Source organism: Anopheles nili, chromosome 3 (assembly GCF_943737925.1).
Source record: "Anopheles nili chromosome 3, idAnoNiliSN_F5_01, whole genome shotgun sequence".
NCBI lineage: Eukaryota > Metazoa > Arthropoda > Insecta > Diptera > Culicidae > Anopheles > Anopheles nili.
In genome coordinates, this window is record NC_071292.1 from 62,542,352 (window position 1) to 62,565,817 (window position 23,466).

The following is a 23,466-nucleotide window of genomic DNA, read 5'->3' on the forward strand; positions in this document are numbered from 1 at the left end:
GGTATCAGACTCCACCACATTCCAAACGTGTAAGATGACGAGATTCATAAAAGGCTTTCTGTAAAATCTTTCCACAAATAATTTCGGCAAAGAAGCCATTTTGAAAACTGCGTAAAATGCGTTGCCAAAGTGAAAACAGCGACGACTCTCGCTCCACCCGAAACCGGAGTGAAAATTTCGATCAGCATATCGTTTCGCAGCGGCAGGTGGACCATTTCCTCCACAGGCTCGTAATAGATCCCTTACTGGCACATAAAAAGCGAACTGCGGGTGGAAGAAGCGAGATTGGAAGCAACATCATTTGCCAAACATTCTCAAACACTTCCTCAGCTGCAACGCGAAACCCCATGCGACTCAACTCTTACCCAATTTCCATCGAGTAGAACGAATAATTTCACTTTTTATTCTGCCATCTGTGCGGTTTTTTCCCCAGATTTTCTTCTCAATCGTTCCAAGAAAAAGGGGAAGCGAGGGCAAAAGGGATGAAGTGCAAATTACCCATCCCATCAACGTCACCGGAGAGGGTGGGAAAAAGTGGCGGCCACAGTTCCGACGACAAACGAGGGAAAAACCGCCGAACGATCTCCGCGGGCTCGTTGCTTTCCGCTCGAGTTATTTTTAGAAGCGCTTCACTAACCGACCCCAGCCTAGACCCCACCGGCGTACCGAAAGGAGACAGGGGTCGGGGAGAGCAATAATACGCAGGCACACATACACACAGGCTCCGCGAGATGACAGCAGGCACATTTAAGCGAGCGAATGCAGCATCTGGCTGCTGGTAGTAGTACTAAGTAGTAACCGAAATGCCAGTAACAGTATTCGTAGTACCACGATCGCGATTCTTTTTCACCCCTAAACCTGCACGATCGTGTCAGCGTTCTGAAAAGGGATGGATCGCAACAGAAAGTTGGGGTACGGTTGGCTAGAAGAGTAGGAGATACAGTCGAGGTATCTTCGCTATCGATCTCGCAACTCAACCGCTTATTGTAAACCGCAGACGACGCACGCCCGGTGGCGTGTTGAATGAGCGTGGAGAAACGTAATTATGGCGCTATTTTTCCGTGCACCCGATGTCGAGAAATTCGAACACCGCCATCACGATTTCGGTTGCTTCTTCAGCTGCGCGCGCGTCATGGTGCGCGTGTTGGGGTGGCGAGAAGTTCGATAATTTAGAACAAAATGGCAACTAATCCTACCGTCCTCTTCCCCTATGGGTGTCTTTGCCAACCAACATCTCCGTGCTCACCATCCGTTTGGTGCACGCGTTCGTCATGCCAGCGGTTGTCAGCCAATGGGTTTAATAATTGCTGACGCTAATTAAAGCTTATTGGGATTGTGTGTCGCACGCAGCTTCGCCGCTTGCACGAGAGATGAAGGGGAAACCGATCACATCAACGAGCGGGCAGAGGGAATGCAAGAAGAAGACGAAAACAAAGCCCACAGCGATCAATCAAAGAAGAGGAACGTATAAGATCGCTTCTTCGAAATATTCCTGAGCAGCAGGTGTGACAGAGGTCGCGTAAAACATAGTCACCAAGCGATCAACAAAATGATCGCAACGAATGCCTGAATTAACAATTGTCTTCTTTTTAAATGCCTCGACAACCGGTGTACGGTCAAGGCCTAACCTTGCTAAGCTAAGGCTTTCTACAACTTGGAATTTCACGGCTGGATATGTCAAGTCCTGCATACCGGTGAGGCTCAGTCGAGATTCGAACCCGATACTATCGTGAGTTAGTGCCGCACGCTAAAGCTTCGGCTATCGAGCAATCCAACAATTGAAAAAAACGTCACGTTGACAGCTCACATCAACCATCCAAAGTCATATGGCTTCCGACCAGCCCACAAGAGAACCAGTAGCGGTATCGGGAGCTGTTCGATTCCATGACTGGACGGTTTTTTTCGTTATCTCCAAAACACGAATTCATCGCACACTCGACCAAACTGCAACCAAACTTTAATCCAATCGACAGGTCCCTTACCCAACCACGAGGAGAGCACGAGCTTGGGGAGGTTCCTTGGAAAGGCAACCAAATAAAAAAAAAAGATCGAAACAGAAGCATCGAATCAAGATCAAAATTGAGCGATCCCGGTGTAACGCTGAGGAGGCACAGCAGCAGAAAAAAAAATCAGTGCATCGAAATTCGTACGAAAAAAAACGCATTAAAAAAGGGCAACCGCTGATGCAACGCACGGTGACGGTGGCAGCACGGTTACCTGCCGCCCTTTCGCACCCTCTCCTCATGTTTTTTTTTGCGTTTGCATATACCGGTTCGAAGTGTATCAAATGACACAAGGGACTTCGAGAACGCAAAGCAACGAAGCGAACGAAAAGGGCACTAGAAGGGGGTGGCCCGGAAAGATACCGCGGTAGATGCTTCGCGAATCGCGAGCGCTTCGGAATCCAAAAGGGCCACTTCAAGTGCACACCCGCGGGGCCTCGATGACGTCTGTGCGAGTGAAAACTAAAAGCAAAAAAAAAGCACATAACAACAAACACAGGGCTGGGTGAGTGAAGTGAGGAAGCAGCACCAGCAGCCCTTTTTGCCACAAGCGCAAGGATGCTGTCGTTACGTGGCCGGTTCGGCTCCACGCGGCAAATGATACTCTTGTCCATCTTTCCGTTTCGCTTCTTCTTTTTACCCTCCTGCCACCCTCCCGGGCTAGAGTGATTGGGGGATGTGGTCTGTGGAGGCTCGGAGAGGTGACCAGGAGACGAGACAGTAGGAAAAGGCAACCGCAGCCGCGAACCGCGGAGCAGCAGCGCAAGGTTACACGACGCAGCGGCATTAAGTGAGCCGCGCCATTCACCGAAATGCACCACCCGCGGTATCGTCACCATCCACCCACCCCTTCTCTTCAGGTGGAACCCGACGAACCAGAACTAGACCTGGAGGGTAGGAAAATTCCCAACACACGAAGAAACGAGCAACGGAGTGAGACTCTGTCTCTCTCTCTCTCTATGCGGAATGATCGTTCGGCTTTTCGAGTGGCGATTGTGATTTACTGTGACCCACCCGTCTCCACCCACCTTCAGGAAGGGGAAGTAATACTTCATTTTATTTTGACAATAATTGTCATACTTAATTAGATAAAGGTGTGCGCGGTGATCTCGCCCGCTTCGGATAACTGACAGGGTGGGCCTTGCAGTGGGTGAGTGCATCCACCATCTTCCAGCACTCTGAGGCTGGGTGGGGAGGAAGGGAAGAGGGAAAAGAGGGGCCGCTACCTGATTTATATGCGAAAGCAAGCAAACACTCGCTTCGAGCGGAATAATACCCGCAAAAGGGGATTCGCTTTTTCGCGAGCCCTCTCTCACGGGAAGTCTGACCGAAAGGGATGGGCCCTTGGCCGGAGGAGGAGGAGGAGGAGAAGGAGGAAGAGAAGCTGCGGTTAGGAGAGCTCAAGGCGTACGAGGATTACAACCCGACACGTACGTCGCACGCACGAAGTAATGTCGCCCCAGTGCACGATTGCGAAAATTCGCAGCCTCCCGGGCAGGATGGAGAGAGCAGGGGTTTGGTCACAAGAGCGGGAATAAAAATGAACGCAAAAAAAAGGCGATGCATGCGAGGACTCGATCGCAGAAGAGGAGGAAAGCAAGAGCTTGGTAAAAATGGCGAATAAATCACCTTCCTAACTACGCGTGCGCGCGCGCGCCCTGAGCACAACCCTGAGCAACCCTGACACCTTAAGAGCGGGGTGAGCAAAAGAAGAGAAGGACGAGGAGGTAGTAGAGGAAAGCGGGCAAGAAGGGCTTGCCTTTATTGCCACAGGGTTGCACCCACCGGGAAAGGGAAGGCCGGTCTGAGATGCCCGTGCGCACATTGGGATCCTTTCTCGCGTCGTGTGCTTTTGACCCATTTTCCGACGCTACGACACGCGGGAAGCTGTAGGGAGATGAAACCGCGTCATGAGCAGAGAGGATGAGATTGATCGTTTTGAAACAATGCAGCAAAACCTGGATCCCTAACCCTCGCGGTGGTGTTGGGTGGTCGGAAGCCAAAGGTTGACCCTGGTTGGCCTTTCAGAATGGTGTATCCTTTTTTTTGGGGAGACGTCCTTTGGAACATACTCGCATCACATTAAGACGCTGCGGTTTGCGTGTAGACAACGTGTGCACGCAAGAGTGGGTGTTGAAATGATGCGAAATGAGCGTTTTATTAGCTAATTAACGGCACGATGACGTACAAAATGGTTAAGATGAAGGAAGCTCTCGAATGGGCCGTGATCGAGGCGTTTTGACATTTCAGGAAGCAATTGAGGTCATTATGCTAGATATTGCATGCTTAGGGAAGTTTTTAACATGGAAAAGCGATCCATTACACCCTGGTGGCGATATGTGGAGGGATGTGAAGCTCATGATCATTAGGAAGCTAAAAAAACGGACTCCAACAAGGCATTAAGACACTTCCAGAAAGGATACAGGAAAGCCAAAGTTCATTGGGTGTAATTTCCGCTCGTGATGCGATCAGAAATAGACGCAATTAAAGGTAATCACCCACTAAAAATCGTTTGAAAGTTATTCATTCCCATCATTCCAGGATTACCTGCTGCTAGCGATTTATTATAACATCGATACACAGAAAGACAGAAGATGTTTAGTAAGTTCCAATATTCCCCGACAAGAACGCCGAGAACGAAATCAATACCGTTCACTTACTAGCGCAAAAATGAACGTGCAAAACACACCACTGCTTCCCCACGGCAGGGTTGAAAAAAGTGCGCATATATAATTTACACTAGACTCATCCGGCTGGAAAGGCGGAAAAAAAGCTTACTAGAGCGCAACGGGTAGCCCCCCCTTCGGGGATTACACATTCTCTCCCAGTTGGACCACTTTTGATCTGAACAAACCGCGAGCTCGAAAGTACACGTGCCTGCGAAGTGCTCCAACAACTCCTCACTCCAAGAATTCCCTCTTTAGACTGCCAGCTTCTGATGTGTAGCGTGCAGCGCCACAGTCTGGAACAAAACTCACCCCTTCAAATGCAATTGTCTGCGCAAACATCACCAGATGGGGAGGACCAACGTGGGGTTTGAGGGTTGAAGAATGACGCCACACCAAACTCCCTCTTGGGGCCAAGCATAAGTCAATTGTTTGAATGAACGCGAGCCAGTGGCCACGAAGAAAGCCAAGAGGGAAGCCAGCAACATAATCATAGAGCATGGAAATCGGGGAAAAACATGAACCTCATAAACCACTGCTGGTGGCTGGTCGCAAGCCAACCGGGCAATAACAAACACGCCAGTTATAACGGTAGCAAGCACCCCAACATGCAACCCTCTCCCTTCATATAACATGGATACATGCGAGAGCATTATAAAACAATAATTACGCTGTTAAAGTCGACCCAAGTTCTACCGCAGTTGTTCGCTAAATAGTGGTTTCATGAAGTAGAGACCAACGCAGATCAAAGCGAAACCAGAAGTTCTTCGACCACTACGCACGATCTTTAATTGCAAAACGAACTCGATTATTCATCGGATTATTGGAATCCAGAAGGAGATGGCTGGACGGAAAACACTCAGCTTCCTACTCTTTTAAACACCAGCTCATATAGTGCCTGTTACACATATAAAAGGGGGTGCCATAAATTCCAGGAATAAAGCGAGGAGAACACGAGAGCACGTTATAAACGGAACCAGATGTCGATCGCGAGAACCAACAGCCGATCTGCCAGAATCGATACGATGCACCGGCATCGGTGTATGGCATCCATTTTTGTTCATTCTCTCCCTCTCTCTCTCTTATCGATCTTGACCACCAACTCCGGCCACACGTTCCAGAGCAAAAGTACTCGCGTAACATCAGATAGAATCGTCCCCCACGAGAAGTAGACCGCGGCAAACATGCGGATCCGGCCTCGGCCATCCGAGTGGCCAGGGATTTACAGCAAATTAAGTGCATCCGATTCTGATCGAAAATGGCCCCTCTCTTGCCAAGTGCATCTATGAGTGGTACGGTCCAAATGTCATTACAATGTTGTCATTACAAGGATGCATTTTCTCGGCTGCATTGTTCTTCAATCTTTCGTCCGCGGTGGCGAATCGCTCTTGTAGACGGCATTCCTGCGAGTAGCCCATATTGGTGGCATTAATAATAGCTTGGAATTATATTTGGGTAATAGTTCCGTCAACTAGTTTGCGTCCCAGACTCGTTGTAAAGCCCCGTTGGGCTATAAAAAATCATTCCATATCGAAGAAATAGCCACCACGGGAGCTAGAATGTGGCATGATTATGTGACGTATAGTTACGGTTCGATCCTTCGTTAGCCGTGTAATTTGTTCCGTCTTTATGCGCAACACACACACACTTGATTGAACACGGCAATGCAGACGTAACACTTGTCTGCTCAGCCGTTCCAGTACTTTCTCCGCCGTTCGAGCATTTCGTTCGCCAGGTGGAGTTCTTTGGCGCCCAATCGAAAGCAAAATCGAAAATAATAAACTTCTGCGAACCATAACGAGCCCGCAGTGAAGTCGACACCCGAGCTGGGATATAAATACATTTTTAAATTGATTTTCCCTACACAGATAACAAAACCACGCTCGCGTGGAATGGGTGTTTCGTTTTAGAAACTAATTATCTTATCGGCGCGGCACGTAAAAATAACTGCAAAACCGATCGAATGCAACAAATGGGTCCTCCCACCACACACTAACATTTTTTTTTGCAGACTCAACCACGAGTATTGAGAAGTTTCGCAATAACGGGAGAGTGAGAAAGAGCAAGAAATTCGAGGTTAATTTTTATTTTTATTTCTCCCCCCAACACCGCGAAGCCTTTCTCTTTTTATTTTCCTTCTTTAATAAACCGCAAGCCGAGGAGTTTAATGCGATTTTTGATATGTGCGCTACGGTTAATTTACGGTGCACCCGGGCGACGGAACCGAAAACGACTTGCCCAGTTTTTGCACCGTCTGGCAGGATTCACCGTGCGCGATCTCCACCTTACTTTCTCGCCTTTTTGCGAAGACATCCTTTGAGAGGGGGGGGGGGGGGTGGGAGTGGGGTGCACGAATTTAAAGCCCAATCGTATCGAATGCGTCGCTGTCTGGACGCGGGTATGAAAAAATATTCCCCTCCCAAGGCGGGGTTTTCCATTTGCTCTTCCCTTGTCACGCCCGCAGATTGGTCTTTAAGGAAATTTATGCCCCATTCAATGGCTCAATTCATTCATTCGGTGCATTCGGTGACCTTTTGCAACCCAACTGATGGCTAGTCGGTTTCGCGTCTTCTTCCATCGACATTGCGTGGCGACACGAGGAAGGGGGAGTTGCATCGTAATTTCCCTTGCAGCGAGAAGAGGTTCGTTTGCTGCCTTCCCTTCAGAGCGCGGTGTCGCGTTGGTGGGATGGTTATGTGGGCGCATCCGCGACACTCCATCCCACCCCCGTTTCCTCGTTTCTGCCATTCGTCACGCGGCTTTATTGATTCGCCGCTAGATGCCCGCCCGTTAACCGTTTGATGGGTCTTGTAGGCTCGTAAAGAATCAATCGCTTAATTTAATGCTACCAGAATACTGTACGGGCCTCTAGCAGGTTTATGTTATTTGCACAATGAGGCTTTCATTTCGTCCCTTTCGACCGAAAGGGATGACCACTGTACTCTCAAACATGGCTTTAAATGATTTGAAGTACTTGCTTCAGAAACGAATACAAAATATCTGCAACACAACTCTACCAAACATCGTTTACCAGATGCAAAATTCAACGTATGTTTCTATTGATCTTCAAACATAAAATCGATGCCTTACTTTACATCTCTCGCGAGCTTGTTTGTAGTGTAATTATTTCAAAGCATCATTCCCCAAACGGTACGTTGATGCAAATATATTTCCGTCCACCTTCGAGGGCACCAAACGGAAAAGCCAAAAATCCATAAACAATTTACTTTGTAGCTCGCGAGAGAAAATCCTTCCATCTCCTCCGACACGCCGTCCGAAGCATTTTCGCGAATGGCAGGCGGGTTGCTTCAACGCAGACAAATTACGGCAAAAAAAACCACACCTACCGACAGCGAGTGCGAGGATCATGGCCAACCGAACACGAACACCCGGCGGCCCGGGGTTTGGTCTACGTTGCACGCACCCATCTAATGGTTTGGTCTATCGCGGAAAATGCGTGCTTTTTTCGCTCGAGGTTTCGTTTGGATGAGCTAATTTTAGCGTGAAAATCGCAACACCACGAGCCAAAGCTTGTCCTCGCGCATCGTTCGCATGCGGCCATCGAAATCCGACCGTTTTTATCCTTGACGATCGGTTGAGGCCGGGCAGAAACACGTCGAATTATTTTCGAACCAATCCACCAATGGCACTCAGAAAACAGACGTTCCTAGGACGTTCCAACACACCCTTTCGTATCCTTGAACCAGCCGCCCCCCTCGAAACCTTTTATTGTAAAATGAACGATGATGAAAATGTAAACAAAGGAACCGACGTTATTCCAGGATACGGCAGCGGCAAATGCGCATGCCTGCCGGTTGGTCGATTGTATGGGATAAAAATTAGGGCAGGAGTACGAACCATAAATTTGTGTGGGTGAGTGCCTGGCAGCATGTCCTTTGGGCGAAGCCTCACCGATTCTGGCCCCCCACACACAGGTGCTCGAATCGGTGAATGAAATCGCAAATATTTGAAGGTACTTTCAGTGTGGATGTGTTAGCTGAAAGCCCGCCAGAAAAGAAGAAATACTCGACACCCCATGAGCAAGCCTTTGGCATGGTGAGTGCTTATGTTTACGACGAGTGCGCTTCGCGCGCTAATCTTGTAAACAAAGAACCATTTCGTGCGAGAAATATTCGGCAAATATCGTAAAATTTGGTGAAATTCGAAATGATGCATAACCTGTTTAACGTTATTTTATAAAAACCAAAAAAGGGAGATCAATCCAAGTAATGGACAAGTATGAGGAATTATTAGAAGAAAAAAAGATGAAAAGAGAGACCCACGTGGGGTCATCCTAGGTTATTGAACTCTCATAGCTCCCTCGCGGGAATTTTCGTTTCCGACTGAAAACAATTAGATACGATACCATTCATACTTCTTTTTAATGACCATACCCATAGATTAGTTTCGATTATTAGAGAATAAAAATCAAGCTTTAGTTTGACAATCTAGTTAGCATCTTTAGGCATGAATCTGGTTGCAATAAAATGATAAAAGAGAGAAGGAAAAAATAAGCTTATTCTACGCAACCTACTTGATGGAGCGCCGTCAATCCATCCACGTTGGCCGTGTCGATGTCGGCTCCGCTCTTTAGCAGCAAATCCACCTCATCCTTGTCGCTGGCACTGCACGCTGCCAGAAAAATGCATCCGGACGAAAATTTGATGCGCCGCGACGACGGACTCTTCAGCAACCCGCTGAGCTTCTTGTTCATTTCGGATTCTTCCCATCGCTTCAGCTGCTCGGCGCGCTTGAACTGGGCCGACGTATTTCGGTTGTCCAGCGACATTGTGATGTGTTTTGTGTACCGTGTTCGCACAATCTCACTATATCCTCTTCGTGAGCCTTTTTGACACGCTTTTGCGGTGAAGTTGGCACTACTCCTTTGCTATGCCGAGTTGCAAAGGATACACCCACCTCGTATTCGATATCAACCGACACACAGGGGAACCAAAGTGGCAAACTCGTTGACCCAACAAACGGCCTCTTTGATCGTTGAAATTCGAACAAACCCAGCAAGCCTTGCTTTTTCAACTATTTACTAAATTCTCATAGGCGCACACATACACAAACACACACACACGCAAATGCACGGGTACACAACAGTGGTACTAAAATGAAACACACTTTCCACTTGCGAAAACTGATTGCGATCGATGATCACGTAGGTTAAGGGATTTGCACATCGGCAGAAGGATACCGTCCCCGCGAGACACTCGTTTGAGTTTGTGCCTCTTTGCAAGCACACACTCGCCAGCCCGTAAGCAAACAGACACGATCCGTATCACCGAGATCCACCTGCACTACCGAAGGTAGCAACCGTTGCCAACAACTGCGGCTGCTGCTGATGAGGTTGCTGTTGCTGCTGCAAACGGCAACGGATGCAAAATCATAAACGCACTCATCACCTTTGTATTCTTCGAACACTAGCCGGGATGGTGTCACCCTTTTTCCGGTTGCAGTAGCCTCCACTACACAATGCCTAGTTTGTTCTCGCAGATGTGAACGCTATTTTAACTAGCAAACGTAACTGGAATACACTCATCAATGCTCCTGGGCGTAGCGCAAACAGGCGGCCAATTGATTTTTGCTAAAATTTAAAGAAACACTGCAAATGGAAAGCGAGCGGAATGAAACGAAACTGAAAAGTTGCAGAATGTGGTAAGAGCCGCTAGGGCGAATGTCGTCGGAATCAAACGGCAATGTTGGCTAGCTGTGCATCCAAGCAATCCGGGATGCATCCCCCCGTTTCTCATGAACTTTGCCAATTTGACAGCTTCACAGTGGAAACGTCATTGCGTGTAGCGCCGTGACGGACGCTTGTAATTCCACCATGCAATGGGCTGGGATTGTTTACTACCGGAATTGCACAATGATCAGCACCATCCCAGGGAATTCGATTACCTGCCCTTGAACGAGTGCACAATGCAGACATTAATCATTTTTCTGACGTCGATTAGCAAGACCGCCGCCAGGAGGATTCCCTTTACGTTAACACGATGACATTTTCCATCGACGAACCAGTCTTCTTGTGTGTGCACTTTTTTATCTTAATGTAGTATCCGAGTGTTACATAAATCCCAGTGACCATGTTCGGCCGTGTCAGTATACGCACGAATCTTGCGGTAGAATAAAAATAATTTTCACTGGCGTGAAACGCCACCGGACCGGGCCATATCAAGCCGGAGAACCGTACAACGACGCGCACAAGTCGTCGCCGTTGTTCAACCAACCATCCACACAAATGCCAATGCACAAGAGAACGAACACAATCGACGTGCTGGTGCTGCCGTGCAATCCCAACGTGATGGGTATTGGTTAATTAAAAATGTATCCATTCGCTTCGCCACCGGAATGCACAGCTGACTGGAAAACGATTGCAACCATCGCTGAGGGACGGTGAATCCACTGGCCATGCAATTTACGGTAAAACTCGATGCAGGAATCTGTGCGGAGCGGAGTGGTGGTGTTCCGTCATGTCGGACACAGTCGGTAGGAAAACCCCGCATGCAGTCGGTGGACGGTGCGGTTGAAACTGAATCCACTTGTTTTCACGGCACGAAGCGACCAATAAATTCGACGCCAGTGTGGAGACGATGATGAAAAGTTGCAGGAAAAATTTTCTATTTAAGTACGCACGAACCCGAATGAGAGCACACGAGCGAGCGACCGCAAAAACCAAATGAGCGCAATACTTCGTTTTGACGTACAGGGAAAAAACTCAGCCTTGGCTTTCTTTCTCAGGTTGAGCATCTGAACGCTGCATCACTTCACAGTCATGAAAATTTTGGCCACATGCTGTCCAGGGTTTGATCTATATTCTCGAACGCACACGATACACTACACGCAGGACGAGTTAAGCTTTCGGTAGCGAGAAAACCAACTGATTTACACGGAAATTTCACTACAATTTACACGCAAATGCGTTCGGCCGTACCATTCCACAGACAGGCTGGGCGACTTCGAAGCCGGCTTGAACTCACAGAGCCATCTCGCTGTGCGACGAACGAGCGAAACTAGAATGAAGCGCTCAACTCGGTGTTGTATGCACATTGTCTTCGTTGGACAGTGCACAGTGAACTATGTACAGTTCTATAGTGGACAAAATACCAAACCAGATCGTGGAATTTGTAATGAAGAATCGTTTATTCAATGAAATTTCCACTATGAAAATAGTGATGAAAAATTTTGCAACCTATAATAACATTGCTTGATTGCAATGTGTACTGCTAGGGAATCCCGAGGGTCAGCAATCATGATCAATTCGGATTATTCGGTTTCGCTCGCTTGTGCATCCAACTGGATAATAGAGATGTCAAGGAAGTGCATCAATTAACTATGTCATAACTGAGATTTAAAAAATTCAGTATTCCAAACTAAAATATAAAATTATGGACAAAGTAGAAGTAAGATTAAAAAACCTGAAAATATGTATTAATTAGTTGTATTTCTTTCAACAACTGTCTATAAAATCATTAAAAAACCTATGGAGTTTTGCCAAATGTCGGTCATATAAATTCAACGTTCAGCAGAATTTTACAATAAATTTTTATCATTTCTTTACTTAAACTGTACCTAGTCTTGTGCTACATTGTTTTTTTTTCTGATGTGCACGTCTTTGCAGTGAAATAAAACGGCAATAAACGAATGCTTCAAGCCTCGTCGACAGTTTATTAGCGTTGTGACGTAATTGTTAAGTGCGCTAAATATCACAGATTCTCCCCATGATTCCTTTGACGCATGATCTCAGTGCCATCATAATTTGCACTTTTGTGCTACACTAACCGGCCGGCGTAAGGCGTTCGTTCATGTCCGCTTCCATTGTCCTGCACTCGATGCGCGAACGCCACATTTGAAGAAACAAGCGCAACACGAATCCAATCAGCACAACGGTCACTATGAAACATACGAGCACCAATAGATCTATGCCTCCTTGAGCCTCCTCCACTGGTGGGACTGTGCGGATGTAAATATCGCCAATAGTTTCAGGAAGAACCATATTTTCCGCCCGGTCAATCCCATCCATTGCAAATGCCATAGTTCGTGTAAACTCCCGCCACTAAATCAAAACTGTAATACTACGAACGTTCGAACCAATGGCATAGGGACAGCGATAACCGATCGTAGAACACACACTTGAGGTGGTACAATCGAGACTATCGGCTGTAGATTAAATTAACACGTTTATCATCCACCTGAAACAGTCCATCTTCACGGAAAAATTACCCTCACAATCTGAAGCAAAATCTCAACGTGTACAGACCGGTGCTCTTGCATTTCCGGGCTTCAAAGCGTGAATTTGTGGCGGTTATCTATTTGGTTGTTTAACAAAACAACACTTGGAAGCATGTTTCGTTTGGGTTACAATGATCGATGCGCATGTGGTGTTTTATAAAAATAATAATAAAAAATAATTGCTTTGGCGCAATTTATATCACTGAAGCTAATAAAACAAGGCATGAAAGCTTATCAATAACCGAGTTACATGTCTTATCTGTAGCAGAGAGCTGTAGTGCGGTGTACTGACCAGATGCGATGAAAAGCCCATCTATAGTTCAAACTTTGTCATTGTACTAGATGGTGAGCACGTGGTACCGAGGAAACACGTGGTTACTCATAATCCTAGAATAAGCACGTGGGTGATCGAGATTTAAAAAAAGATCGAGATTCAAACTAAATTAATGTTTATTCAAAAATGCAAACAGAACTAAAGCAGGTCTCCGAAGCAAGCAGGATTCATGTACATCACATTTTTATATGATGGTTTTTGGCGCGCTTTGATATGGTCCGTGAAATCGACGTAAGGATCATGAAGAGAAGAGAGCCTGCGTCCTTGTGCGCAAGTGTGCTGCTTAGTCGATAAGGATAGCAGGACCTTTCCACGCGTGGGTGAAAAGGGCACCATTGTTGTTCTGATGCATTTCCTTGCGTTACTCTCTCCAAACAAAAACAAACTCGGATGAATTGACTCATAAGTTCCTTTTTTTCCTGGTTCACCAACACGATCGCACACAGACCGTGCGTTGGTTATTGAACACATTAATACTTTTGATTCATCTCACCCGTTCTGGGCGTAGCGTCGAGAAGCGATTAATCAGACGAGAAGCAAGCATTCTAAAACACTGATAAGCACGAAATTCAAATGTCTGTCCAGTGCGGAATGGCAGATTACTACTCGCTACTAGTAGAGCCGTAGACCTTTGTTAGGAAGTGCCAGGACGTGTGCTGGTTGGCAGTCGCAAATAAACGGTGTTCGCTAGGAATGCAAAGCACAGTGCAAAACCTCCGAGATGGCCTGTGGAATCTACCGAACACGGTAAATAGCTTGCTTCTAGCGGGGGCGACGTCCTCGCTAAGCTCCCTGGCAGATATCGGACGGAAAGATTCCTCGGACGAACTCATTCGAGAGCAAAAACGTCACCCCGAACGGGATGACAACAACAACGACGGTGATGAAGAGGTAGCTGGTGCAGAAAGCGACCAGGAAGCAGTCGTTCCGAGCAACCCGAACGAGGCCCCGAAACCAAGAGATGATGATTACAGCGTGGAACCGATGAACAGCTCGGTGGGATCCTTGAGCGCATTATCTGAAGACCGGTACAATCTTACCGAAACTTCAGTATCGGAATTTCGCGACCATTCTACACGTAGTCCGGATCCTATTCTTCGTGTAAAATGGCAGCTTGTGCCGCTAGACCCTAACGCAACGTTAACAGAGCTGGCACAAGCGATCAACGTTTGCCGGACGTTGGTGCAATCAAACGCGTATGAGCCCGAATCGGATCAAAGCAAATGGTTGGTACGGCACCTTATCGAGCTGCGGTATCGATACCGGGAGTTGGTCGATTACAGCCGAGATCCCGAGGCGGTGCTGGAGGATACGGAAATTATCCTTGGTCATCATTTCGTCCGCCAGAAGCAGCTACCGCTCCAGCAGCTTCAGCAGAAGCGCCATCTGTATTGTGACCACTGTTCCGGAATCATTTGGAACGTTGCTCAGGCTTCATATGTGTGCTATGGTAAAGAGGAAAAAAATATGTTATCCGTGTAACAGCTTCCTGGAAGGTTAAGCGGTAAAGGAAGACAAGGATTATACTCACTGCATCTGTTCATTCTCTTGCCTGGCAGATTGCTCCTTTGCGGTGCATCACAAGTGCGTGCGAAACGTAATGCGAATCTGTGCACATGTAGTCACGACCGAACACAAGCTGCCTATCGAATGCATCTGTCCGGAGATTGGGTTAGCCTTTCAAAAGTACACCTGCGCAGAATGTGTGGCTCAGTTAAGTTACAGTAAGTCGCCGGTAGAAAATGTTTGGTGCATGTCGCCCATTAAACCGTCCCTTGGATTGTCTTTCTAATTTCATTTACAGGTGTTTCAACAGCGGTCAACTGCTTCGGGCTAGAAGTCAAAGCCGGTAAGTATCGACAATGTGTGAAGATTGACGCTTTCCGGAACCAGCATTGTAGTCGATTTTATGTGCCTTGATATATTTTTTTTCGATAGAGAAACTCAACTCGATCGAGCCACGTCTTTGCGACTACACCGGGTTGTACTACTGCCCAGCTTGCCACTGGAACGATACCAGCATCATTCCTGCGCGAATCACAAACAACTGGGACTTTGTGCCGCGAAAGGTTTGCCGGGCGTCACGCCAGCAGATCGAACTTTTGCTGCAAAAACCGGTCATCCGGTTGGAGGAGAAAAATCCGCGCCTTTTCACGTTCATTCCTCGGCTGGCGGAAGTGAAGCGTACTCGCGAGCAGCTGAGAGAGATGAAGCGATATCTCATTGCGTGCCGATTGGCAAATGACGCGAAACTCATCGCGAAACAAACTGGCAAAGGGCGCCATCTGATAGAATCTGTTGACTTGTACAGTGTGGCGGATCTAGTTGGCGTTGAGGACGGTTCGTTGCTCGGATACCTACGCACGATGCGGGCTACCTTCGAGCATCATATTCGCAGCTGTTTGGTAAATTTTTGCGCCTATTCAATTATTTTTCTCCTTACAGCAGCCATTAAGTGATTGTTTCTCTTTTTGCCAGATTTGCTCCGGCAAGGCGTATATCTGCGAGCTGTGCAATAACGATGAAATCTTGTTCCCGTTTGATGAAGCAGCCGTTCGCTGTTTGCTCTGTAACACCGTGAGCCATCGGCAGTGTCATCAACGCAAGAAGCAGAAATGCGCCAAGTGTGCTCGCATGCGACGACGCGCGCTCCAAACCTTGAGAGAGCAGCTGGATCTAGAAAACGGAAACTAAACTGACCGATTGTGTGTTTATGCTTCTTTGGGAAATTACAGCATAGCTTTGGATGTGTGCTTTTTAATTACCTCACGGCAGCAGCATCGTTTTCACGCCTCAATAAACGCCACATATCTGCAAAACGCCAAACGCCAGGCTAATGTTTTCTCAGACTGCACCATACGGGGATCCAGCCACTGAAGAAAGCTCACTTTCGCTGACGATATCGTGCACACCCAGCTGTCGTAAAAGGTCCTGCTGTTCCTCTATAATTTGACGTTGTTGAACGTTAATTCTTAGTAAACGTTCTATACGGGCTTTTTGCAACCCAACCAATTCAAATAGATCCTTGTGTTGCGGAATGTAGCAGAAAGACGATGGTTGGGATGATGTTCTTACATTTAAATCTCTAGATTGAGATTCCTCCATCTGTTCATGAGCAAGTACCAAAGGACGTGCTATCCGTTCAGTGAGCAACGTTTCGCTCAACTGCAAAGTATCCTTAAGCTGTCCTACGCAAGCAGCCATGGAGCCTTGGGGAACTATCTCGAGAATAGTATTATCCCCGTCAACGAATACCTGTGGATTTCCTGAAGATTTCTTTGTTTCTGTTGATGACCTCTTGTTGCCAAGAATAAGCTGCTCTTTCGTTGCGTTTTCCAATAGACGTACCGGCACGGCCATTCCAGACAATTGACGAGTGAGGAAATCTTTCGATTCGAAATGTCGTTGACACAACCGAGGCTGCTCGTTCGGTCGAATATCACTTTCGTTGAGCGATAGCGCTTCCATCCAGCAGTCCCACATTACGGTGCCACGAGCAGGGAAACGAAACAGCCGGCAGTGTTTATTCCGGTGGCGCGTATCATGGCACAGGAAACATTTTCTGCCATCCCGAACAGATGGCAGTTTCTTCCTAGCAACGCTGGACATTACCGAAAGATGGTGCGTTCTTCGATTTTTGATAGCAAACGGGATATGGGATCTCCTGCGAAGTTAGAACACGCGGTTCACTATTATGCATTCTAGGCTATGTTTTTAAAGAAATTCAATCTTATTACCTCATTCAACTCTACCTTCAACTCTTTATGCTGGCATCGGGAATCACACACAGCTTCTTAATATTCATTTGTTCGTATCGAATGGTAATCTCACAGACTGACGAAAAAAGAGCGACTTTTTGTATTTGTTTTGTTTTTGTTACGGTTTGTTTTTGACAACAATCACCTACCTAGCGGCAGGTTGTAAATATATCGTAATTGTTTGCTTATATCTGGCTGTTTAATGAAGAGGTTTCAACACTTTAACAGTTCAAATTTAATCAAACGAACGCTGACAACGAATTTAGAGATCAAATAACTTATCAGGCGCTAAACATTTGCTATATTTTTCGAACATCCTTATCTATTATGCAGTAAGGTGCGTACTATGAATCATTCATCACAGAACCCCGTAATTACTCATCAGGTTCTTATCTACGGGATTATTCATATGTTAATAAATCATAGATTCATAGAAGTAACCACAATCGTTCAACGATATGGAACGATACGGAAATGATAATACGATAAACTTATTAAAACAATACAATATATATCTTTATATTTCGTGCATTGATTGAAACAGTGGTACTACACTTTACATACAACTAGAATTTGAATAGTTCAAAAACATATATTCATCTTATTCAACGCCCATACAGTCGGCTGCGTGGCTCTGCAATGACCCAAAGTCCTTGTATCCCTTCAGACAAAGCGGACAGCGGAGTAAACTTAACGTTTCCTTCGGTTCAGATTGAACGCTGGAACCAGAAGCCTCTGGCGTTTCTTCGCTGGATGTTGCTTCCTGCACCATCTTTGCGGCTCTTTTAGCAATTTCTTCACGTTCTGTTTCACTGCAAATATGCTCCGGAATCATTATACTCCTGCACAGCGATGATGCAAGCCTAACGTAGCATGTTATAATACTTACGATTGTGAAACCTGTCTAGAAAGCTCCGTGTTTCGGCGCTGCAGAACTTCAAATTCTGTTAGAATTCGGCTCTTCTCGCTTGCCAGTTCCTGGCGAGCTTTACGCTCTGCTTCAAAATCTGTCTCGAAAATGTCCGACTGTGCCGCCAGCACCTGTATACGTTCGTGTAGCGCAACAATTTCTTCCCGGAGCTTCAGAATGGTATCATCCCGTCCCTTCACATCCTCAAATAACTTCTGTGTCTCCACCCTAGACGTTGCAAACACATTTTCAGCAGCCTGTAAGTTTGTTTTCAGACAATTGATCTCATCGACATAGATTTTACGCTAGAACGGATAATGAGAAATCAAAAAGAAAAGCTTATTAAATTATTGTCTCGAGTACAAAAACATTATCACCTTACCATGTCCTCAAACTCCAAGTTTTTAGCTACCTCAACAGACATTTTTCGCTCAAGTGCCTTCAATTCCTGCCGATGAACCTCGGCAGAAACAAAGTTTGCCGATCCATCGCGGCCGTCCGGTTTGTTACTGTTAACTACCACGAAACCTTTGATTTGTAGCTCCAAATGTTCGATATTTTTTGCCAGATTCTGTATGACCGCTTGCCGTTCCGACGCCAACTGCCGCAGCTCGTCCATTTCGCTCTGTGCCCCTTTTCGCTCAAGTTCACGCACCTGACCAATTTCGGCCAGCTCTGCCTGCAGCTCCTTGTTGGCGTTCTCCATTTGTTTCTCTTTTTCCGCTGCAGCGGCTTCAACCGCACTCAGTGCCGCCGAGAGCTTACTGTTTTCCTCGACGAGTTTTCCATTTTCCGCCGATTGTTCATCGAGCTTACGCCGTTGCTCTTGTATGAGGGCATCCAGCTCGGCGGTGCGCGCCTTCGTTTCGTCCTGCAGCCGTTGGATGGACGCGAAATTCTTGCTCATAGCCACGTTAGCCTGCTGCAGGCTCTCCTTCATCTGGCTGTGCTCCATGGAGAGCTTTTGCAGCAGCATAACGCCATCGAACGATTCCGTCGATTCTTCCATGTTGCCCAGTATAAATGAAGCGGACAGCTTCTGCACGCTATCAGTGGGATGGGCTCCATTTGGCACGATTGGTGTATTTTCGTTCTCCCCGATCGATACAAAGCTTCCCAGCATTTTTTCCGATCCTGGTTGCTTCATTGATGCTGTCGATTTGGTTGACGCAATCAGCGAGGGTGATGATTCATTGGTATCGGGTTCCGCTGCCAGCGTTTGCTGCGCCATCGATGCATTCATAGCAACGCCGTTCGCGAGAAGGCTGTATGCGATGGAATCCAGCTGGGTGGACGCTTGCATCTGCACCACTGGCGGAATGGTCTCATTTGATACGTTTCGTTCAACTACTGATGCCGGCGGTATAGAAAAATCTGCCATCGATGGCGTCGGTGATGTGCCCAAAATAATGAATGACTCCTCGTCCTTGCTCGACTGCTGAATATATTCGGCTAACGACATCATGCACCAGCTAGCGCAATCCGTACGCTTATGATAATTATAGTTGCTAGTGTGCTATTTACTATCCCTAGCACTGCACTCAATTTGTCTTTCACTTTATCCCTATCTTAGCTATATGTCAACTAACCCAATTCGCTGCAAAATGCTCTCTGAAATAGGGATCAGATCTGAGTTGTTCAATAACATCGGTTTTGACAGAAACATATACAGTGGTTACAGAAAAAACCGCTTAAATGAATATGGAGAAATATCAGAGTATGTTTCAATCGTATCTTGTTGCAGCCTAATAGCATTTGGCGGCATTTTTTCATCCAGCACCGTACAGTATAGTACGTAAAATAGACTAATTTTGCTAACCACTGCATGCGCTGTTTGTTATCCCATAATGCATTTGCGGTTTTTTCGAGTATGACTGTGTAACTGCATTCGTCTGCCCGAGCTGTCAAATACAGCAGCAGAAGGAGCAGTATTCAATTGTTTGTTAATAGCACCACTTGCCATATCAAAAATTATTTTCCTGTGAAGTTTTCCTCCTACACAAAGGAGGGCGTCTCAAAGTGCCCTTCAACGGGGTGCTGAGAAGGAACGGATTAATCCCGACTCGAGAGAATTAAGCCGTCCCCCTTCCAGTGTCTAGTGAATCGCGAACAACAACTGCATCAAGATGCACAAAGTGGATGAAAATGCGCTGCTTCGGATGCTATCTTCGGTTTGTAGCGATGATGCACTGTGGTCAGTGCGACTGTTAATGTGGTTTCCTATTTATTGTATTTTTTAGTATCGTGATCCTACCGCTACCAAGAAGGACGTAATGAGCGCGCTGCGTATTTACCATGGGCTACAGCATCGAATGGAAGAGTATGGTGAGTCATCCGAATGCTGGCAACGGGTGAACCGAGAGTACCAGGGTCATTTGCGATTTTCCAGTGTTCAACGATGGGAGCACCAAAATGCTGCTCAACCTGTACGGGACGATACCGGTGAAGTACAAGGGCAACACGTACAATATTCCCATCTGCATCTGGCTCATGGATACGCATCCAAAGAATGCTCCGATTTGCTACGTAAAACCCACCTCGGAGATGCGCATCAAAGTGTCGGCGTATGTGGATTTCAATGGGAAGATCTATTTGCCATATTTGCACGATTGGAATCCGGTTGGTTGGATTATGTTTTCCCTTTAAAGAGCTTCAGGCACTAGTAAGGTTTTATACTTATCATTCTAGAAAAATGCGGAACTACTCGATTTGATTCAGATCATGAGTGTCACGTTTGGCGAGGTGCCTCCCGTTTACTCTAAAGGACCAGAAACCTATCAGCAACGTAAGGGACATGCGAACCTTTAGACGGTAAGGTTCTGATACATATTAGCCTCATCTATTTTGTGTTTTCCAGCTGCATATGTACCTCCGACCCCAGCAACTAGCACATCGTACATGCCTCCGTATCCGCAGCATCAGTTCACGCCGTACCCGGTTGCAGGACCTGCATATAATAGCTATGGTCAAGCTCAGCCAGGTGCAGCCGGCACTAGCTATGGGATGCCGTACGGAATGCCTTCATATCCTCCAGCCCCCGGAACAATATCGGGTCCCACTCCGACCCTGGTAAATCATTTGAGTATGTTTGCGTTACGAAGCGTCTGCTGACTGGGCATGGGGACATGGGTTCGTTTATTTTAGAACCAGGGCACGGGAACAATCACGGAGGAACACATCCGGGTGTCATTGATCAGTGCCGTAGAGGATAAACTGAAACGTCGCGTGCTGGAAAAGGTTAACCAATGCCAGGCAGAATTGCAAACGCTCAATCGAACCAAGCAAGAGCTGCATGAAGGTCAGGCCAAGATCAAAGATATTTTAGGGCGGCTCGAACGAGACGAGAAGGAGCTAACGAAGAGCATCGCCGTGCTGAAGGACAAGGAAAAAGAGGTGGAACGTGCTCTGGAGGCGATCGAAAATATCGATTCGATTGAAGTCGACGAAGCGGTTACTACCACTGCCCCGCTATACAAACAGTACGCGATGATAAGAGTAGTCGATGCCGGATGGTCAAGTGCTTATGTTGACGGGTTATGTCTTTTTTCTGATTTCATTCTCCTTAGACTGCTTAATGCCTACGCTGAAGAAGCTGCCATTGAAGACGCAACCTACTTTATGGGTGAAGCTCTCCGGAGTGGAGTCATCGATTTGGAGGTGTTTTTGAAACAGATCCGGCAGTTGTCGCGAAAGCAGTTCATGTTGCGTGCCCTTATGCAGAAGTGCCGGCAAAAGGCGGGACTGGCTGCGTAATCAGGCTCGGAGACAAACATCTCGACGTGTTAAAAGTACACCTTCCGCTTCACACGTCCTATGCTATGGGCTTGTTTAATTTCTGTTATCTCTTGTGCCTGTTTCCTATTTGATTGTGCATCGTTGCTACAGACCTGTTAATTTCATCGCCTGTAGGGATATTAAAGTCTCTTCTCATTTATACGATTCTATATTGCATAAAATAAAGCTGACACACGTAAACTGAAGAACCGGATGAATTTTTCGCTGATCAACGTGCACCTGCAATAAATGGTGGAATAAGATTAAAATTACGCCTTGCCGACAATATTTCAATCAAAACAACCCGGTACAGCGTTCGTTACACTACGGCTGTCACCAACGTCATCAACACGCCACGTCAGTTTTTGACAACATTGGAGTAGTGTGAAAACGCCGAACAGTGCAGTAACGAAACAAGAGCCTTGTTTTGTTAAATTTCCTGTGATTTTACTCGCATTGTACGTATCCGGAATAGTTGTTCATTTCATTGGTAAGCATTTCTTTGCTTTCCACTATCTTATATGCACATTACACTTGCAGTAGTACCGTTTGCTGCAACAATACTATTCCGTCCTAGCCTCGTCATGGATTCGATGGTACGATACGTCTCACCGGTCAATCCAGCCGTGTTTCCCCATCTGGCCGGTGTACTGTTGCTGTTTGGCACGTTCTTCACCGCTTGGTTCTTCGTGTTTGAAGTGTCCCGCCCGAAGCAACCGACCAAAGAAACCGTCATCTTCAAGGAGTTGGCCATCAGTTTGTTCGCGTCATTGTTCCTCGGTTTCGGAGTGCTTTTTTTGCTGCTCTCGGTCGGGATATACGTGTAACGGGGGCGGACTTCACTATTTACGGTTCAAATACGCACGCATTTCCTCAACTGTACTTTCCAGAATCTATCCCGCGTTGAAGGTGGAGCGGGCATTTGTGTGAAACCGAACGTCTAGTTACACGGTTAACCGTCGTATCCGTAACATGCCAACAGTCCCGAACAAAGAAGTCTTAAAACGGCTTCGCCACTGTGTGGAATAATGTAGATGTTCTAACTTGTAAGCAAATCGTAATAAGAAATACAGGAACAGACCAAACTCGTCCCCACAGTCGATGGGTTCAACCATTCTTGTGTCTTAGAAGAAAACACGTACGGAAAAGAAACCGGTCATTCCAGATGGTCCGTAAAACGTTTATTGACTTGTCATGCGTAACTAAACCATTTCTTTTTTCGATTCATTTGATATCATGTAACAATCATTAAAACTTATCGCTAGTTCTACTTCATATTTTATTCTTAAGAATTACGCACGTCCTACATATCCACGAGAGTTGCTTACACATACCTTCTGTTTTCGCTAAACTGTCCACGATTGGCGTGACTGGGACGAAAGGAAAAAAAAATGATATTTCTGAATGAAACTTAGCCGGGACGGTGATCCGGGTTGAATGGTAAAAGTAAACGTGCATTCACCTTTACTGATCTCAGTGGTAGGCCGTGTGTTACACTTTCTTACATAGATAAAACTTCATGATAAAAAAGCAAGATTGCTGGCAGTACTAATTCGACAGAGTGCGCGCTAACGTGAATAGATCATATGCTTCCCATGCCTCTATACGCCACAGTTTATGATCGTTTGTTAGGTTAAACCGATCGTCACAAAACCATACATACGATGAAATCCAAACGAGGATAGTCTGGGAAACGTAACTAAACGGCATTGAAAGTACACTCGCTAGTAATCAAGAGCGAGGGTAGAGCTTGTGTAAAAGAGGATTTTTTTTTCGAAAATCTGGC

General features: G+C 46.5%; 6 protein-coding genes across 8 annotated transcripts in view; 3 read left to right on the top strand and 3 right to left on the bottom strand.

The window, feature by feature from the left end:
• Positions 1-9,522, bottom strand: part of LOC128723626 (protein phosphatase 1 regulatory subunit 12A) — a 55,242-nt gene extending 45,720 nt beyond the window's left edge. For both annotated transcript variants that reach the window (XM_053817386.1, XM_053817385.1), the window contains exon 1: positions 9,204-9,522. In XM_053817386.1, coding sequence (XP_053673361.1) covers positions 9,204-9,458 — 255 coding nt within the window. In that variant the 5' untranslated portion in view covers positions 9,459-9,522. The remainder of the gene's footprint in view (positions 1-9,203) is intronic.
• Positions 9,523-13,931: 4,409 nt separating this feature from the next.
• LOC128725511 (differentially expressed in FDCP 8 homolog) lies at positions 13,932-16,055 on the top strand. Its single transcript, XM_053819263.1, has 5 exons — positions 13,932-14,688; positions 14,798-14,962; positions 15,043-15,087; positions 15,177-15,643; positions 15,717-16,055. Exons 1-5 carry the CDS (start codon positions 13,932-13,934, stop codon positions 15,930-15,932), a joined length of 1,650 nt encoding a protein of 549 aa, XP_053675238.1. The 3' UTR covers positions 15,933-16,055.
• Positions 16,056-16,082: 27 nt separating this feature from the next.
• LOC128724782 (uncharacterized) lies at positions 16,083-16,980 on the bottom strand. Its single transcript, XM_053818503.1, has 3 exons — positions 16,976-16,980; positions 16,494-16,902; positions 16,083-16,343 (listed from the first exon to the last, which is right to left on the bottom strand). The coding sequence occupies exons 1-3, from the start codon at positions 16,978-16,980 to the stop codon at positions 16,083-16,085; spliced, it is 675 nt and encodes a 224-aa protein (XP_053674478.1).
• Positions 16,981-17,527: 547 nt separating this feature from the next.
• Positions 17,528-19,440, bottom strand: LOC128725142 (NF-kappa-B essential modulator). The gene is made up of 3 exons (XM_053818863.1): positions 18,289-19,440; positions 17,886-18,211; positions 17,528-17,808 (listed from the first exon to the last, which is right to left on the bottom strand). The coding sequence occupies exons 1-3, from the start codon at positions 19,369-19,371 to the stop codon at positions 17,598-17,600; spliced, it is 1,620 nt and encodes a 539-aa protein (XP_053674838.1). The 5' UTR covers positions 19,372-19,440; the 3' UTR covers positions 17,528-17,597.
• A 521-nt stretch (positions 19,441-19,961) lies between these two features.
• On the top strand, positions 19,962-21,880 carry LOC128723147 (tumor susceptibility gene 101 protein). Its single transcript, XM_053816863.1, has 7 exons — positions 19,962-20,077; positions 20,147-20,231; positions 20,296-20,525; positions 20,595-20,691; positions 20,764-20,975; positions 21,051-21,385; positions 21,473-21,880. Exons 1-7 carry the CDS (start codon positions 20,033-20,035, stop codon positions 21,657-21,659), a joined length of 1,191 nt encoding a protein of 396 aa, XP_053672838.1. The 5' UTR covers positions 19,962-20,032; the 3' UTR covers positions 21,660-21,880.
• Positions 21,881-22,062: 182 nt separating this feature from the next.
• On the top strand, positions 22,063-22,782 carry LOC128725678 (transmembrane protein 258). 2 transcript variants are annotated; one of them, XM_053819438.1, is made up of 2 exons: positions 22,063-22,138; positions 22,221-22,782. In XM_053819438.1, the coding sequence occupies exon 2, from the start codon at positions 22,265-22,267 to the stop codon at positions 22,505-22,507; it is 243 nt and encodes an 80-aa protein (XP_053675413.1). In that variant the 5' UTR covers positions 22,063-22,138; positions 22,221-22,264; the 3' UTR covers positions 22,508-22,782. The 2 variants fall into 2 exon arrangements, with proteins under 2 accessions (XP_053675413.1, XP_053675415.1); XM_053819440.1 differs by having other exon boundaries at positions 22,081-22,170; positions 22,258-22,782.
• The last annotated feature ends 684 nt before the right edge of the window (positions 22,783-23,466 follow it).